The following is a 15,225-nucleotide window of genomic DNA, read 5'->3' as shown; positions in this document are numbered from 1 at the left end:
AAAAAGTGTAAGTGGACAAAAGAGGAGTGAGGACATACAATTTCTAACAAAGGGAGTGTAAGTGAATAAAAGAGGAGTGGAGAAATCTGCTCTCATAAAAAATCATAATTCCAAAATTGATGCCATAATATATATTATATTTGCATGGCCTTTTATGTATAACTTATAGAAAGAAAAAAAAAAGGAGGAGAAAAAAACAAGAAAAGGATATTGGAAGAATGATTCGTGAAAAAGATTGGAGGCCGGCCAAATGCGATGAATTGAATGATAAGGTTTGTGAAGAAGAGCAATACAATTTGCAAAGCAATCATGGAAAGGGACGACGATGGGAAAAATATCATTGTCAAAATGTCTGGCAGTCAGTCATCCATCATCATTAGAATCATTACATGCATCATAATTAAACATAACCCGACTGACTTGGCCTCTAAAATGTACAAGTTGCCAGACACACCGCAAACATTGTTCATGCTTCATGCTTAATAAGTCTCATCATCTTCAGCACAAGGAAAAACAAACCGAAAATGCATCCATGGTCATCAACTTATTATCATAGGCGACCAGTGTTCAGTGTTTGGGAGTGCTTTTCAGTGCGCTTAGTAGAAACTTTTAAAAGTGCTTATGGGTCATAAAACCGCTTTTTGAAGAAACACTTGCTCTGACTTCTTCCAAAAATATTTGAATGAAGCGCTTGAACTTTTTACAAAATTTCAACATTTTTCTAGTAAGAGCGCTTATCTGAACAAGTGTTTCCTATAGAAGCAATCCCATGATGAGCCCTTAGCAAGAAAGATTGGAGGGTCTCGCCGAGGATTTTCCATGGCTTCTGCCCGGTCAAGAGGGGGTGAAAACAATCATCATCTTTGTATTCTTGAACCACGCCAATTGCAAATCAAGAGCTCCATTGGCCATCACTGTGTATCCACTGTATTGCAGTCTCAAAATTTGATACCTCAATTTTATTCATTGTTCAAAATTTATTTTAACATCAATTCTTTATTTTTTCCTGTCAATTTTTTACTTATGAATATTTTTAACCTAAAAAAAAATTCAAATTTTATTTCATACACATAAACAGGAAACACACAAATTAGAACAACATTCGAGTACAACATAACAGAAATAAAATGGTCATACCATCACTAACAAGTTTCTCCACCTAACCCAGATATAATTTCAATCTCCAGTGCAGAACATTTTAGTCTTGACCAAATCAGCTGGCTGGAGTACAACAAGCTGAAGAACGCTTGAAGCAAAAGTAGGCCGCTATAAAAGTGCGAAGTCCTGCAAAAAAAATCCGAAACTTTTGCAGCATATGTAAAAATAATCAATTCTCTGAGTAAAGTAGCAAACTGGCAAGCAGATGAGGTTCTTGGAGCATGGTTCAATTCTACATGATTGAGGACTCGAAGTTTACATGTAACCTATCTACCAGTGAAGGATTAACCATCGTTTTCATAACTGGCATATGTTGCTTATTAGAACCCTGCACCTGGCCATGGCAAATTGCTTTCCAGCCAGAATTTTTCCTGCCTGATAAAATTTCAGTTTTTCTCTTTTAGTCTCAGAAAAGAAAGGAAAAAGAAAAGAATTCAATCCCAAACGAAAAACTTACATACTTTTAGTAGCAAGTTTAACCCTTACAATAATAAGCTGGAAGCAATTAAATTATAGGAAATATGGGAGAGGAAATCGAAACTTGAGAAATGCTACAAAAACTTTGATTAAGATCAATAAACTCACATAAGAGGCTAAGGTTAACATCATGATTTATAGTCAATGAGAAACATGCCAAATACTATTCTAAATTTAAAGAATACCTCTGACGGTATGTCAACAACAACTACTTCTTTGTCTGCTATCACAGCATTTCAATCTTTTTGAATCTTGAAGTGAAACCCAAACACGACCTTTTGGCAAAAGCTGATCTTTCTCACTGAAGTGATTCACTAAGTCATTGACCATCTTTGAGGCAAAACATCTAAACCAATACAGTTATGAAGTATGTCACAATTTCATTACCAAACCCTCAAGGACGCTGTACAACCTAGAGATATGTATAGAGGAAGATAGGAAAAAGCCAGGCAAATTCATTGAAAAGAAGGTGCACCTTCATAAAATCCCACATTAAAAATTGATATTGATTTACTCTTTAGGTCTTCTTCACTTTCACTGTTACCAAATCATATAGATGGTGCTTTCATAGAGTAACTCCTCTATTGTAGTACAGAATGTTGTAACTAGTTTTAGTGATCAATAGAAAAACTAGTACTAAGAGAAGGGAGGTAGAAGGAGATCATTTTCTAACCAGAAACATGCATTTCTCATTCTAGGATGCGGTAATGAGTTTTCCTTGATGAGCGAGGGAAAAGAGACTGTTAAATAAGTGTTCAATGGCTGATACTTCTTTAAGTCATCACTGGACTACCTTAGGACGTATACTTGACTCTTGGTCACAGAAGCAATCATTTTGGTAAATAGATGTAATACTCATGGACTGTATCAGGCATGGACAAAAGACGAAATCAACTTGATGTTCTATGAATGTTTTATGGCATCTCAAGAACCGGACAACAAATATAAATGAGGTAAATGCTATATGCCCTAATATGGAAAGCAGCAAAGTAAGGTGCATTAACTCCACAATCAACAAGAAAATCAGGTCTTATAATAACAGAGTGAGCAATTCACAAGTCAGATGCCAGAACATCAAAGATCAAATAAATAAACTGAGGGCCCACTGTCTTGGCCTTTGAGTCTAAATACGGGAAGTATTTACCTTTTGTTCCAAAGGACGGTGAACTGGAAGTCATCGATGTTCAGAGTTTGGCAGTGCAAGTATTGTTCTCCTGGTCTATGATTACATATAAGAACAGTAAAACAAATGAAAAAATAGCTCTCAATCATTTTTGATAGATGTAAAACAAATGAAAAAATAGCTTAATCATTTTTGATAGATGTGAATCTTACACATTGCAACCAAGAATTTAATAGACTGACATTTAAAGATGAGGACAATTTGTCAAATGCAATTTGACACAAAAGTATGCCGTTTCACTAATAAAGACTTTTGAAAAGATACGTGCTGCAACCCAAGTTGGATATTGAGGTGGCTATTTCATTTTGATGCATTTTGACCCAAAGTAGTAGACACCAAAATCATACATCAAAAAAGTAAAAATTAGATACCTATTAATGATTCAGACATCAAAACCTAAGAAGAATGAAGAAGAAAAAAATGATCAAAATCCTTTTTGAATTTTGAGTGATTAGATTTGTTACCTTGTCACATTTCTGCCATCCTAAAAGGCATTAGCATTAAGTTCTTAAAGCAAAAGTATAATTTAATAGAAAGAGGACCTCTAGAACTAGATGTCAAATTCCCATACAAAGCCAATTGAAAAATGTAGTCCTGATCTTCACCTCCATGTCCAAGGTGTTTCAAGAAGTCAAATTTAACATACCAGGGTGCAGCTTACGTTATGGGACAACAAAAAATCCCATTGCACTTTATATTTATTTCTTCTTCCAAACTTACAGGGTTGGGGTGGCAAATATAGATTAAAATGATCTTATTGTAACACTTTTCAAATAATCCAATGAAAAATACTGAGAAAATTGGTGTCTGGTAAAAGAACACTTCACCTAGCTATTAGTTTTGGACTTGTGATAACAAAATCCAAGAAAGTATCAGATTAAAGAACTAGCAGCTGATGATTTCAAAAGCTAGTAGTAGATATACATACCAACATATAAAGCACCTAGAAGACATAAAAACTAGAAGTAGTATGTATAAGACTTACACATATGAACTGCTCTTTGGCACATAGAAAGGCCCCTGTTCCATGGCACAACACCAGAAACTATCATCAATACATCCCTTGAAAGAGGACAACACTGAAATTCCATGGAAAGTTCAATTCTTGGAAATAAGAAGACATGACTGTGTTCTTATTGATAACCAGATGCCATACAACACATTTGACTATCTTTTTACAGGATGAATTGAAAATGCTTTTAACAGCAGTCGGAACTTCATACATGGTTGGCATACACAGCCATATGAAGGAAAAAGCTGAAACCTTCTGCAAACGTCAGTATCACAATGAGGAACCTTGCATCATTTTGATCTATTTCCCCAGGGAAACAGCTTTTTGTTTATCTCAACCTTCTCCTTCTACGTTCAGATGAATGTCCATTGTTTACGTCAGAACCTCTTGGATTAGTTCTTCTCCGAGAAGAAGAAGAGGGCAATGTAGAATTTATTTCTGAATCCGTTGTCTGGTCTTCCAAGTCCACAACAACACTATCAGTTCTTAAAAAAGAATCAGAAGGGAGCACATCAGAATTGATTTCAGTAGCAGTATCAGAAGTCTGGCTATCTGGGTGTAAAACTGCAGCGATGCTTGAAGACGTATCTCCATTACCAATATGTGGAGATTGTTGGTGGTTTCTTCTCACATGGTGACTACTACTGTATGCCTCGAGGTCCTCGACTAATCTTTCTGCAGAATTCATTGCAGTATTCAATGCTGAAGAAAAGGAAGATACTGAAGCAGCTCCTTGTAATAATCTTGAAACTTGAAGGGAATCATGCTGTGGGTGACTTGTTGTCTCAGTGGCAGGTGATGCCTGGGATCTGGGCACGAAAGTAGTTCTTTCAGCCATGATATGTGAACCGAGAAGATCCTGTGACCGTCTTCTCTCCCCCATTGCACCAACTATGTCGCTAATTTGCTGAATCCTTTCTTCAATCAAAATAGAAGATGGTCCTCGACTAATAAGCTGTTGCCTAAAACCATCAATCCTGTTTGCACGGGGCCTAGGAGGGGCCATCGGAACAGACTCCTTTGACTTGCGAGAACAGTTACCATCCCCGTTCCCATAAATTGGGATTAGACTTTTATCAGTAACTTCTCCTTTACACTCAGGGCATTCCTTTGCATATGAATCCACATATGGCAACTGACAGAAGCATGGCCAACAAAACAAATGACCACAACATGTCAATATAGGATCTCTTGCCATGTCCAAGCATATCTTACAATCAAAGAAGCTCCCAGAACGAGACTCTGCCTTTTTAGCATTCGTCTCCATCCCCAGTGCCTTGGCTACCAAATGCATTTTGTCACCTCTATTAGTTTTGCCAGATTCCACTGTTTCTCGGGTAGCTAGAGCATCGTTCCCATTCTGAATGCCTTCATTTAGTGCATCAGAAGTTCCAACTCCTGCAGTGATATTCACCATCTGAGGGGAAGCATGAGGTTGTCGCCACCTATCACGCTGCCTAGCCCTGAAGGTGACTGCTTCTAGTAGTCTGATGCGTTCTTCAATGCGTCCATTGGCAGTTTCAAGCTCATTGAGTATGGATTCTAATCTGATCACTGAATCACGAGGCTCCTGGTTCCAATCCAAAATCATGATTTCTTCCCTCATATTATTCCCCATTAATGTTTTTCACCAATTCTTTCTCTTTAAGGTCAAGAACCCAATTCACAATCCGGGAAAATTTTGATACCCACTACAGCAAATCAGCAACACGGTTACTTTCCTGCCATATATACAAAAACAGTATCCTTGAATTTCGATGGGTATGCTTCATCGTTTCATTACAACTAAAATAAATTAAACTCACATTTTATTTCATACATTACAAGTAATTTCCTTTGAAAAATGAATACTCAAGCATAAATGATTTTCTATTTTATTCTTTCATTCAGGAATAATATAAGCCCGAGAAAGGTTACGCAAGCAATGAATCAAGAAATACCCAAAACGGAAAATGTCTATTTCATGTATAATCAGATTTACGTACCTTTTAACATCGTATATCTTAGTTCGACAGAGATAACAACTATGGCAGACAAAATAAAATGAGAAAGAAAATAATTGAATAAACCTTGTGTACCAAACAAAATGTCTAGGATCGGCAAAGGTGGTTCTCTATTTTCTTCTTCTTCTCTGTTGTGAGAGACAGGCGCCAAGGGCTGATAAGCGACTGGGAAAATAATACTGCCATGGAGCCAAGCCAGTTTATACGACGCCGTACCTTAATAACTGTGTTCACATGCCGTTGTGTTCTATCAGGCCCGCGGGCTTCGGCCCGGCCTGATTTAAGCCCGTCACTTCACCTGGTTCAAGCCTTGACTTTGAGCCCAAAAAAGGCGCGCAGTCCATGGACCGGCTGGTAATTCCTCAAACCATTCTTTTTTAATTTTTTGTCCAACTTTTAAGTTTGGGTACACTGCCGTTTTTCCCCTTTAATTATTACTCTAGTTTGGATTTATCTTCCGAATTATTTTTTAACTTCAACCAATTTAAGGAATTAAACTTTATAAAAATAGCCAATGTCGCCATTGTTGTCAATTTTTTTGAATTCCATCAAATTTTCCGTAAAAATATAGGATTAACCACAGTAAACTTCTCAAACTATGAGGGTCATTACAAAATCATACCCGGTACACAAATTTCACAGAATTTTTCAAAATACACTATATGTTAGTTGAACCGTTAATAAGTCTGTTAAATTCCGACTTGACAAAAGTGGGTCCCATTTTTTTGCTCACGTGGCCTCCATGTAGAGAAAAAGAAAAGTAAACCTACGCAACCCTCAATCTTCACGAACCCAGCCACCAATTGCCTCCCAACCACCTAGCACCAGCTCGATGTCCCTTACCCCTTCTCTGCGACGCACCTCCCCCATTCACCAGCCTCATATTCGATGCACCTCATCCCATGTCTCTTTCTGTGGAAAGTTCATAGGAAGTGGAATCCAAAACTCAGAAATGGAAATTCCCAAATTGAAGAGCAGAGAGAGAGAGAGAGAGAGAGAATTGTTGTAGTTCCAACAACTCAAACAATTTAAGTTGATTCCTGGTAAAGGTGAGTTTCACCAGCTCAACACCGATATTGTCGTCTTTCAAGCATCGCAACCCAACAAATGTGTGCTCGTCTATGAGAGAGGTGGATGGCTCACCTAGTCCGGCAATTCCGTCATCTATTTCACCTTATGTGAGCTCAACTGAAAATGCCCATTTTAGCTCTCCACCGCCCCCAGCCTTCCTCTCTCTATCTCTCTGTCTTTGTCTCAAGCCCAAATTTGGGGATTTTAAATCTGGGTTTAGAATCATTGGGAATTCACAAATGCTCAAATGAATTTTCTTGCTTCATGAAAGTTGTTCATCTGGATGTTTCCTACAACATATAAAAAATGTGCAGCATTTTAATAAGTATTGAATCCTCTGAGAAGCAAACACCAGATAAAAGTAGTAGTATCAACATTAAGCCTAGTCTGATGAAGACTTCCAATACTCCAATGAACTTTCTTTCTTCATGAAAGTTGTTCATTGGAGTGTCTACTGTTTTGTATCCAAATTGGGTTTCATTTGGACAAGAGTGGAATACTCAACGAATTAAACAATGAAGTTTGTTCGAAGGAACTGTCTATGATGACCAGTCATTTTGAGCCATGCCAAATCGTATTTTCCAGTGCTCACATGCATTCGATTCTTCACAAAAGTTGTTCCTTCATATGTGTAGCATTTGGATGAATTTATTGTTGGAAGTTTGAATTAAATTCAAGAACCTTTGTCCCACATTGATAGAAAGTAGAAAGAGTGAGGTCCTTATAAGTGTGGAAGTGCCACACTTAGTAAATGGAAGTAGGCCAAGTGGAAGCAATTTGGGCTTCAAAATCGATTTGGGCTTTGAATATTATATAAAAATATATAATATTTAATGGTCAAAAAGATGGGCCTTGGGCCTTGGGGCACTTTTAGATTTAAAATTATTTTTTGGTTTCGAATTAATAATTTTTTATTAATTCGGATTAGTTTTATTAACTGTTTTCTAACAGTTGTGAGTCTTCTGATAAGGTTTTAGAAGTTTATTTAAATCAAATAAGGCCTCATACGTTCAACACAGAAAAAAGCATTCTACAAGCATTTCATATTGTCTGAGAGGAAAACAAACAACGTTCGCCAGATTCTAAGTCCGAGTGCTAGGGCTTAGAATACAGATAGTTGAATCCTGGGAGGCAGTCACCTATAGAACTTCAAGCACCGAGAAGGGGTGAAATTACTGTCTTTAGGAAATTGCATCAAACCTGCAAGCCTCTATATCAAATTCAAGTCAGTTTTATTTATTGTTTATATACTGTATTCTGTGTTACAGATTGTTATAAATTCTGTTTATATAATTATTTTATTCAGTCATTGATAATTGTTTTTCCAACATTTATCCTGCTCGGGTTGTCACACATCAAAGTAGGTTCGGAGAAGAAGCTAAATGGCATGCTGGCAAACTTTTGTTAATCAATGGAGATGCGTGAGTCAGCATGGAGGCCTGGGCTTATTAAAAAAAATGAATGATACAATAAGCTTGCTGATGGAGGGGAACAAGTTTTGCTTGGAATATATTTTGAATTATCTAGGGAGCTTCACATACGGAACAACACCAAAGCAACTTTTTTGGTTTTGCTTGCTCTTTTAGCAACCCACGCACCAAAATCAGTGAAAAGTATGTACTTCTCATTAGATGCTGGTTCCAACACTCAACCGACCTCATTTTCTTTATAAATAGAAGGAGAAGTCATCAACTCAACACACACAACTCTCTCAAACAGACTCAACGTCTTCAACAACTTGAAAACCTCAAGCTTGAAACAACTTGCTTTTCCTTCAAGATCACCAGTTGAAAACTCCAAATTGTTATCTTTTTATTTTATGCTTTGCCAACACTTGGTATTGATACCCAGTAGTTAGGCCAAATCCTTTAGTTTTTCTGTACCAAGTCTGAATAGAGAAATCTTCAGACTATGTTGTTTACTTTTATATTCCAATATTTATATGAATAGAGAAATCTTCATATAAACATTCATAATTTTCATTACTGTCGTTTACTTTTCAACTCTATAGCTACAATGAACTAAGTAGAGAAATCCTCAGTTTAGGGTAGCTATAGCCTAGATGTTATTTACTTTGAGTTTGCATCGATATTGAACTAAATTGAGAAATATTCAGTTCCATATCATGTTTCTCATTTTCATTTATGTTATTTTTATTTTCTACTTGTTCTTATCTTCGCACTAGAATAATATTGAAGTCTTCTTCATTGAAGCATAGAAAAGAACCTATATTGGGTCAGTCCCCACCCAATTCACAATCGATTGATGATTAGAGTTGATATTGGAATGCATTTTACCTGTTGGAGCTTTTACTGCCAACAGTGGCATGCCTACTCAAGAAAGACGAAAACAATCTTGCGGCCAACACTAGGCCACCGCAAATGAATTTTCCGGGGTAGAAGAAACAATTTCTATACTAAGTTGAAAGTAAAAGGATAAAAAAAAAAAAATCAACAATGAACACAACCCGAAGGAATATCAATAAAGCAACCAAAATTTTCAACAATCAATACTGAAGCATGAAAGATGAACTTTAATAAATAAGGATTTCTGTAGATATGTCACATGAATTTATACATCAGTTTCAATTTGTCACCTGTAAGAAAAATTTAACAGAAATGCCACCTTAATTTTTCAAAATCCATGATGATGATGATTGATGAAAAAAAAGAGAGAAATTGAGGATAGCTTATCATGTTCCTCTGAAGAAATTATTTCAATATTATTCTTTAATTTTGTAGAATTTTTGCTACATAGAGACCATTAAAGAATAGGTAGAGGATAAGACGACTGCGAGTATTGAGAGCTTATGAAAGTTTGTATTTTGGCTGAGCAAGATTTGCATGTAAGCAGAGATGATCTTGCTTTTGGTCAAAACATTAAAATCAAATTCACACTTACTGAAATGTATAATACATGGAGTAATTTTTCCCTATACGTGTTTACTTCTTTCCTTCTTCTTTGTTGTCTATGCAAATGTTCTATAAGAAGAAAATTTTGTGCCCCTTATCCAAATGGGCCCTAGGCTGTCGCCATTGTTTGGGCCATGGCGGACCCTGATTAGCAATATAAACCCTAATAGAATGAAATTATGATAGAAGCTTGCACGACAAGAAACTAACTAATTTGTGTCTTTCAAAATGAAATGACTAGTTACTAAGCAAAGAAAATGCCAGAGTTAGGTTTCAGTTCTTGGGGAGGGCCAACAATACAAATTTATTACTTAAGAGGTGACCGATACAAGTTTAATAATTGCGGATCGATGCCAATAATATAAATTTTTTTCAACATGTTTCCAACAATTACAGAAGTTTAATATAAATTTTACATGAAATGCTGGAGTTAGGAGCGCCACAATGACTTTGGGCCAGTGTGGCTCTACCCATGTGCAAAGATGTAAGCTAAGGAGGATCATGGTTGTTTATTCCTGCAAAACAAATTACGTTGATAATATTCTCAAAAGGAGCTGAAACCAGTGAAATCTCCTAATCCTCCTGCGCCAATGAAGAAGTCAGTGGATCCGAATGACGAAGGATCAATATTACCAGTATTGCTTCCAAAATAATCAGTACTAAAATCAACACCGAAATCATTGCCACCACCAGACCGCCAAGTCCACCACCAGAGAGGATTTGTTGAATCAGCTGCTCCTGAATATTGCCTAAACCCTGATTAGAGGAACCGCTAAATCGTCCAAATCCAGCAAGACTTTGAAGTGCTTGGTTCATCATAGCATTTCCCAGCTGCCCACTTCTGCCTATATTATTATTCACAGGCCTAACACCACCAGGCATGCCATTGTAATTAACATTCGGTAGATAGTTTCGGAACTGAGGAGGGCTAGCTGTTGGGAAATATTGAGTTCCAGCAGCAGCTTCAGTTTGTTGAACTGGAGGAGGAGGAGGAGGAGCTCTCAGTGTTGCTGTGGCGCAGCCCAAGTGCGCCGTAAAACCACAGGGACTGCACAAGTAGAGCCACTCTTTGCGCCCCACTTGCTCGCATATATCGCATATAAAGGTGTGGTTAGAACCTGCAGGAAGTGAGAATTAGAGACCGAGTTGGTGATGGTGGGATTGGTGAGTGAGAAGCAATGGCATTGAAGCACAACTTGTATGGAGGTCGATGTTGCAATCTCCACAATGGTAGGCAAACCCATTTCCATGCTTCACGCATGCATCGCAGTTGAAGGCCCCGTCTGGGTATTTTGGGGTTGGGAGCAGAGACAGCACATGGTCTTTACGATCAAATGGATGAGTGATTTGCTGAGGCATTTCTGAACATGACATGTGCAGGAAGTAGTTGCATGGTTTGCAACTGTAAATCCATACAGAAACATTGAGTTTGCAGCATGCACACAAGGCTTGCGGGTTTAAGTTCTGCTGCTGGGCTTGGTGATTGGTTAGTTTTAATGGATGGGGGTGGCTAAAATGTTGAACATCAGGCTTTGGTTGACCATTTCAGCTTCATCTCTCTCTCTCTCTCTCTCTCTCTCTCTCTCTCTCTCTCTCTCACAGAAATATTTCCTCTTTCTGAAATTCTAATGATGTCTTCTCTCTCAACTTGTTTAATACTTGTCCTCTTATAATAGTTTAGTGCAGTTCTGTACATGTATAAGTCTTAGCTAAGCCTAGTCATCTTAACAATAATGAGACGCATTTACCGGGTCAAAGTATAAATCTTTGCGTTTTTTTGTTATATATACACGTTGCATTTTATATATATGAACAAAAAGGGAAAGACTGGTTGGAAGGAAGCTGCTGGTTAAATATATTGAAGTCAATGAACCTCTCAAGGAAGCAAAAGACTGAATACTTTCCTCGTTTTGATCATCTCAAGAGTTGTTGCTTCTATTTTTCTCAAATGGAATGCAAAGAAAAGAAGACTGAGATCTTAATTATGTGAAGCAGAAGAAGCAACCCTTTTGAAGAATATTTTGCCAACTTATGCATATGAAGTAGCAGCTATACTTGATTCCATCAGACTTGCTTAATTAGAATATTTGGATTGTAGCTTATGAGTATCATTGACATTCTTCTGACCTAAACCACCCTCTAATTTATTGTGGGATAAAAATACGAAATTAGTTCATGCATCCATTAATTAGTTACACAGTACACTCACTGCCGGCCTAGACTTCTTTTTATCTTTTGTTCAGGGGAGATCTCCCAAGAGGGCGACATAAACCTCTTTGGTGTGAATATAAATTATTAACTTTCTAGGAGATGACCTTGGCATCGAAAGTACTTTTTTTTAATAGTTATTTACACGAAGATCCCCTGAGGTTTCATATTGTTTTCACAAAAGTCCTTTTTCATTGATTGTTCATCCAAAAATTGACGATTTCATTAAAAAAAAAATTATGCAAATGACAATTTTAACCTCATTGAATGCATGTCCAATCTAATCTCAAAGGCTAACATTGTCATTTGGAGAATTTATTATTATATAAAATTATTCATTTTTGGATGAAAAATAAAAGGAAATAGATTTTGTGAAAACAATTTAAATCTCAGGGGGTGTTCATGTAATGTTTGAAATCTTAGATAGTTTTATGAAACTGAAAACCTCAGGAGTGTTAGTGTAAATAACTCTTTTTACTATTCACTCTTCTTTCTATTATTTCCTTGTCATTGAATACAAATTTAATTGGAAAAAGAAACGCTACAAAATTAATTACTACAACAGCTGCCAATTTGAAATTTCTATTCTAAAGAAAACTTTGTCAAAGAAAGGAAATGGAAAAAGAAATCAGTAAAACTAATCTACCACATCAATGCCATTATAAGGAAGAATGACCATCTAGCATAAAACATACATAAATAGGTGATCATCACCCAGCTACCCCAAGGAGCAAGGGAATTTCAAATGTATAGTTTTTAGTTGAAGTATTCAATGTAGTTATTACTCTACTCAACAATTTTAGTCATGGAAAATTTTGGAAACATGCTCCCATTGTTCACACAGTGCTGTTAAAAAGAAAGAGCCTGCATATATGCACGATTAGTCTGATCAGGGAAACATCATGAGATCAAAGTTGAAGCAAAATCAAAAGTAAACTGGTAACATATCAAAACACCTATTTTATGCCATATCCCGATGTAAACCCAATATAGCGTATTGAACTGGAGACAAACAATCATGTTTATTTCTGCAAGACAAATACAGAATTAATATCTCAAATCAAATGTATACGGTATAATCGTATCTCCCACTCCTCCAGTTCCACCGAAATAGTCAGCCTCAGTGTAGGTGGATCCGAATGGCGAAGGATCAGTAGTGGCATTAGTACTGCTTCCAAAATCAATACTAATACCAACTCCTTGCATATCATTGCCACCTGCAGATATAAACCCAACAGGCCAAACACCACCACCCACCAATTGCTGTTGCTGTTGTTGTTGCCGCTGCTGTTGGTATTGCTGTCTCTGTTGGTATTCTTGTCGCTGTGGTTGTTGTTGTGGATGTTTCTGCTGCTGCTGCTGTTGGTATTGCTGTTGCTGTGGTTGTTGTTGTGGCTGTTGCTGTTGCTGTTGAGAGGAATTACCACCCAGTCCAAAAATAGGGACACCAATAAGAACTTGAGCTGCTGTGTTCACGATAGCCTTTCCCAGCTCCTTCCCTGACTTATTCCGCCTAACAGGTTGTCCACAAACACCAGCGGTAGGGATATTGCCATTATTATAATAATTATTATTATTAAAACTATTATTTGGCACATAGTTTTGGAACTGATGAGGAGTAGCTGAAATAGTACTTGTTGGAAAACATGGAGTTCCAACAAAAGCTGCTTGTGCTGCTGCTTGAATTTGTTGATTTGAGGGAGGAGGAGGAGCTCTTGGTTTCTCTGTGGCGCAGCCCAAATGAGCAGTGAAACCACAGGGATTGCACATGTAGAGCCACTCTTTGTACCCAACTTGGTTGCATATATTACATATGAAGGTCTTGCTGTTGTTAAATCCTGGAGGAAGTGAGAAAGAGAGACTGAGCTGGTGAGGGTGGGATTGGTGAGTGAGAACCAATGGCTTTGAAGCACAAGATGGGTGGAGGTCAATGCCGCAAGCTCCACAATGGTAGGCAAAGCCATTCCCGTGCTTCATGCATGCATCGCAACTGAAGACCCCATCTGGGTATGTTGGGGTTGGGATCAGAATCAGGACATGGCTTTGATGATCATATGGGTGAGTGATTTGCTGAGGCATTTGTGAGCATGGTATGTGGAGGAAGTAATTGCATGGTGTACAACTATAAATCCATCCATCAGAGACATTGAGTTTGCAGCATGCACATGAGGCTAGCTGCTGCTGCTGCTGCTGCAGGTTTAGGGTTTGCTGCTGGGGTTGGTGATTGTAAAGTCTTAAGGGATGGGGGTGGCTAAAATGTTGAAGATCAGGCTGAAGTTGACCATTCAGCTTCATCTCTCTCTCTCTCTCACCCACAGAAATTCTTTTTTCTGATGATCTCTTGTTCTCTCTCAAGTCTCAACTGGTATTAGATTGTGCTCTTATAATAATTTCATGCAATTCTGTGCATCATATTGAGTCTAGCTAGCCTTAGTCAACTTAACCATAATGAGACATATTGCCGGGTCAATATATATGTATATTGCATTTATATAACCAATGATATCGGTGGTGTAACATCTTTTTCAATGAAATTATTAATTAATTCTAGATTACTACTTGGAAGCAAGTTGCTGGCAGGGTGGCTATGTCTTGATATATGCAAAGACTCCAAAAGTCAATCCTTCCCCCTTTGATCATCTGCAGGGTTGCTGCTGCTGCTATTTTTCCCAATGGAACAAGAAGGGTATATATGCAAAGAAAAGAGGAGTAAGTTAATCAAATAAGTTTACGTAAGCTAACAAGTACGCTAAAAATTAAATATATACGTGACACAAGGCAACCTCATGTTGAAGAATATTTTGCCACCTTTAAAGTACGTTATATCATCTTTGCCTCACAAAGGACCTGTTAGTGTAGTGGTTTGAATGAAGCAAATGTTTCCCTCAGAAATGGTCTTGGGTTTGAGTCCTAGCATCAATATAATGTGTGTAAATTTAATATGTTATCGCCTCTCTCATGAGAAAAGATTCTAAATATATATATATATATATATATATATCCTTACCTCGTGATTAATCCACCTAAACAATATCTAGATTTTTCTTATTTCTTAGTTACTCACTAGCTTACTTGAACCCATCAAATCAAACCTAGATGTTTAGAATCTTTAGATATTATATTTTGTCATTCGAGGGAGAGGCAAAGGGCGATAGAGACAGAGTGTTTCGAATATTTTGTCAAATAATAGATGGCACCCAG

General features: G+C 37.3%; 2 protein-coding genes across 4 annotated transcripts; both read right to left on the bottom strand.

The window, feature by feature from the left end:
- Positions 1–3,920: 3,920 nt before the first annotated feature.
- Positions 3,921–6,018, bottom strand: LOC103343521 (RING/U-box superfamily protein). 3 transcript variants are annotated; one of them, XM_008247184.3, is made up of 2 exons: positions 5,900–6,018; positions 3,921–5,551 (listed from the first exon to the last, which is right to left on the bottom strand). In XM_008247184.3, the coding sequence occupies exon 2, from the start codon at positions 5,446–5,448 to the stop codon at positions 4,159–4,161; it is 1,290 nt and encodes a 429-aa protein (XP_008245406.2). In that variant the 5' UTR covers positions 5,449–5,551; positions 5,900–6,018; the 3' UTR covers positions 3,921–4,158. The 3 variants fall into 3 exon arrangements, with proteins under 3 accessions (XP_008245406.2, XP_008245405.2, XP_008245404.2); XM_008247183.3 differs by having other exon boundaries at positions 5,909–6,010; XM_008247182.3 differs by having other exon boundaries at positions 5,816–6,002.
- A 6,948-nt stretch (positions 6,019–12,966) lies between these two features.
- LOC103343517 (uncharacterized) lies at positions 12,967–14,506 on the bottom strand. Its single transcript, XM_008247178.2, has one exon. The coding sequence runs from the start codon at positions 14,317–14,319 to the stop codon at positions 13,072–13,074; it is 1,248 nt and encodes a 415-aa protein (XP_008245400.2). The 5' UTR covers positions 14,320–14,506; the 3' UTR covers positions 12,967–13,071.
- Between the last annotated feature and the right edge of the window lie 719 nt (positions 14,507–15,225).

This window comes from Prunus mume, linkage group LG5 (genome assembly GCF_029339155.1).
Source record: "Prunus mume cultivar Tortuosa linkage group LG5, ASM2933915v1, whole genome shotgun sequence".
NCBI classification, from domain to species: Eukaryota; Viridiplantae; Streptophyta; class Magnoliopsida; order Rosales; family Rosaceae; genus Prunus; species Prunus mume.
This window is presented reverse-complemented; position numbering and strand designations above follow the sequence as displayed.

Excerpts from the sequence above, each read along its gene's own strand:
- LOC103343517 (XM_008247178.2), bottom strand. The coding sequence starts at position 14,319 with ATGAAGCTGAATGGTCAACTTCAGCCTGATCTTCAACATTTTAGCCAC.
- LOC103343521 (XM_008247184.3), bottom strand. The coding sequence starts at position 5,448 with ATGGGGAATAATATGAGGGAAGAAATCATGATTTTGGATTGGAACCAG.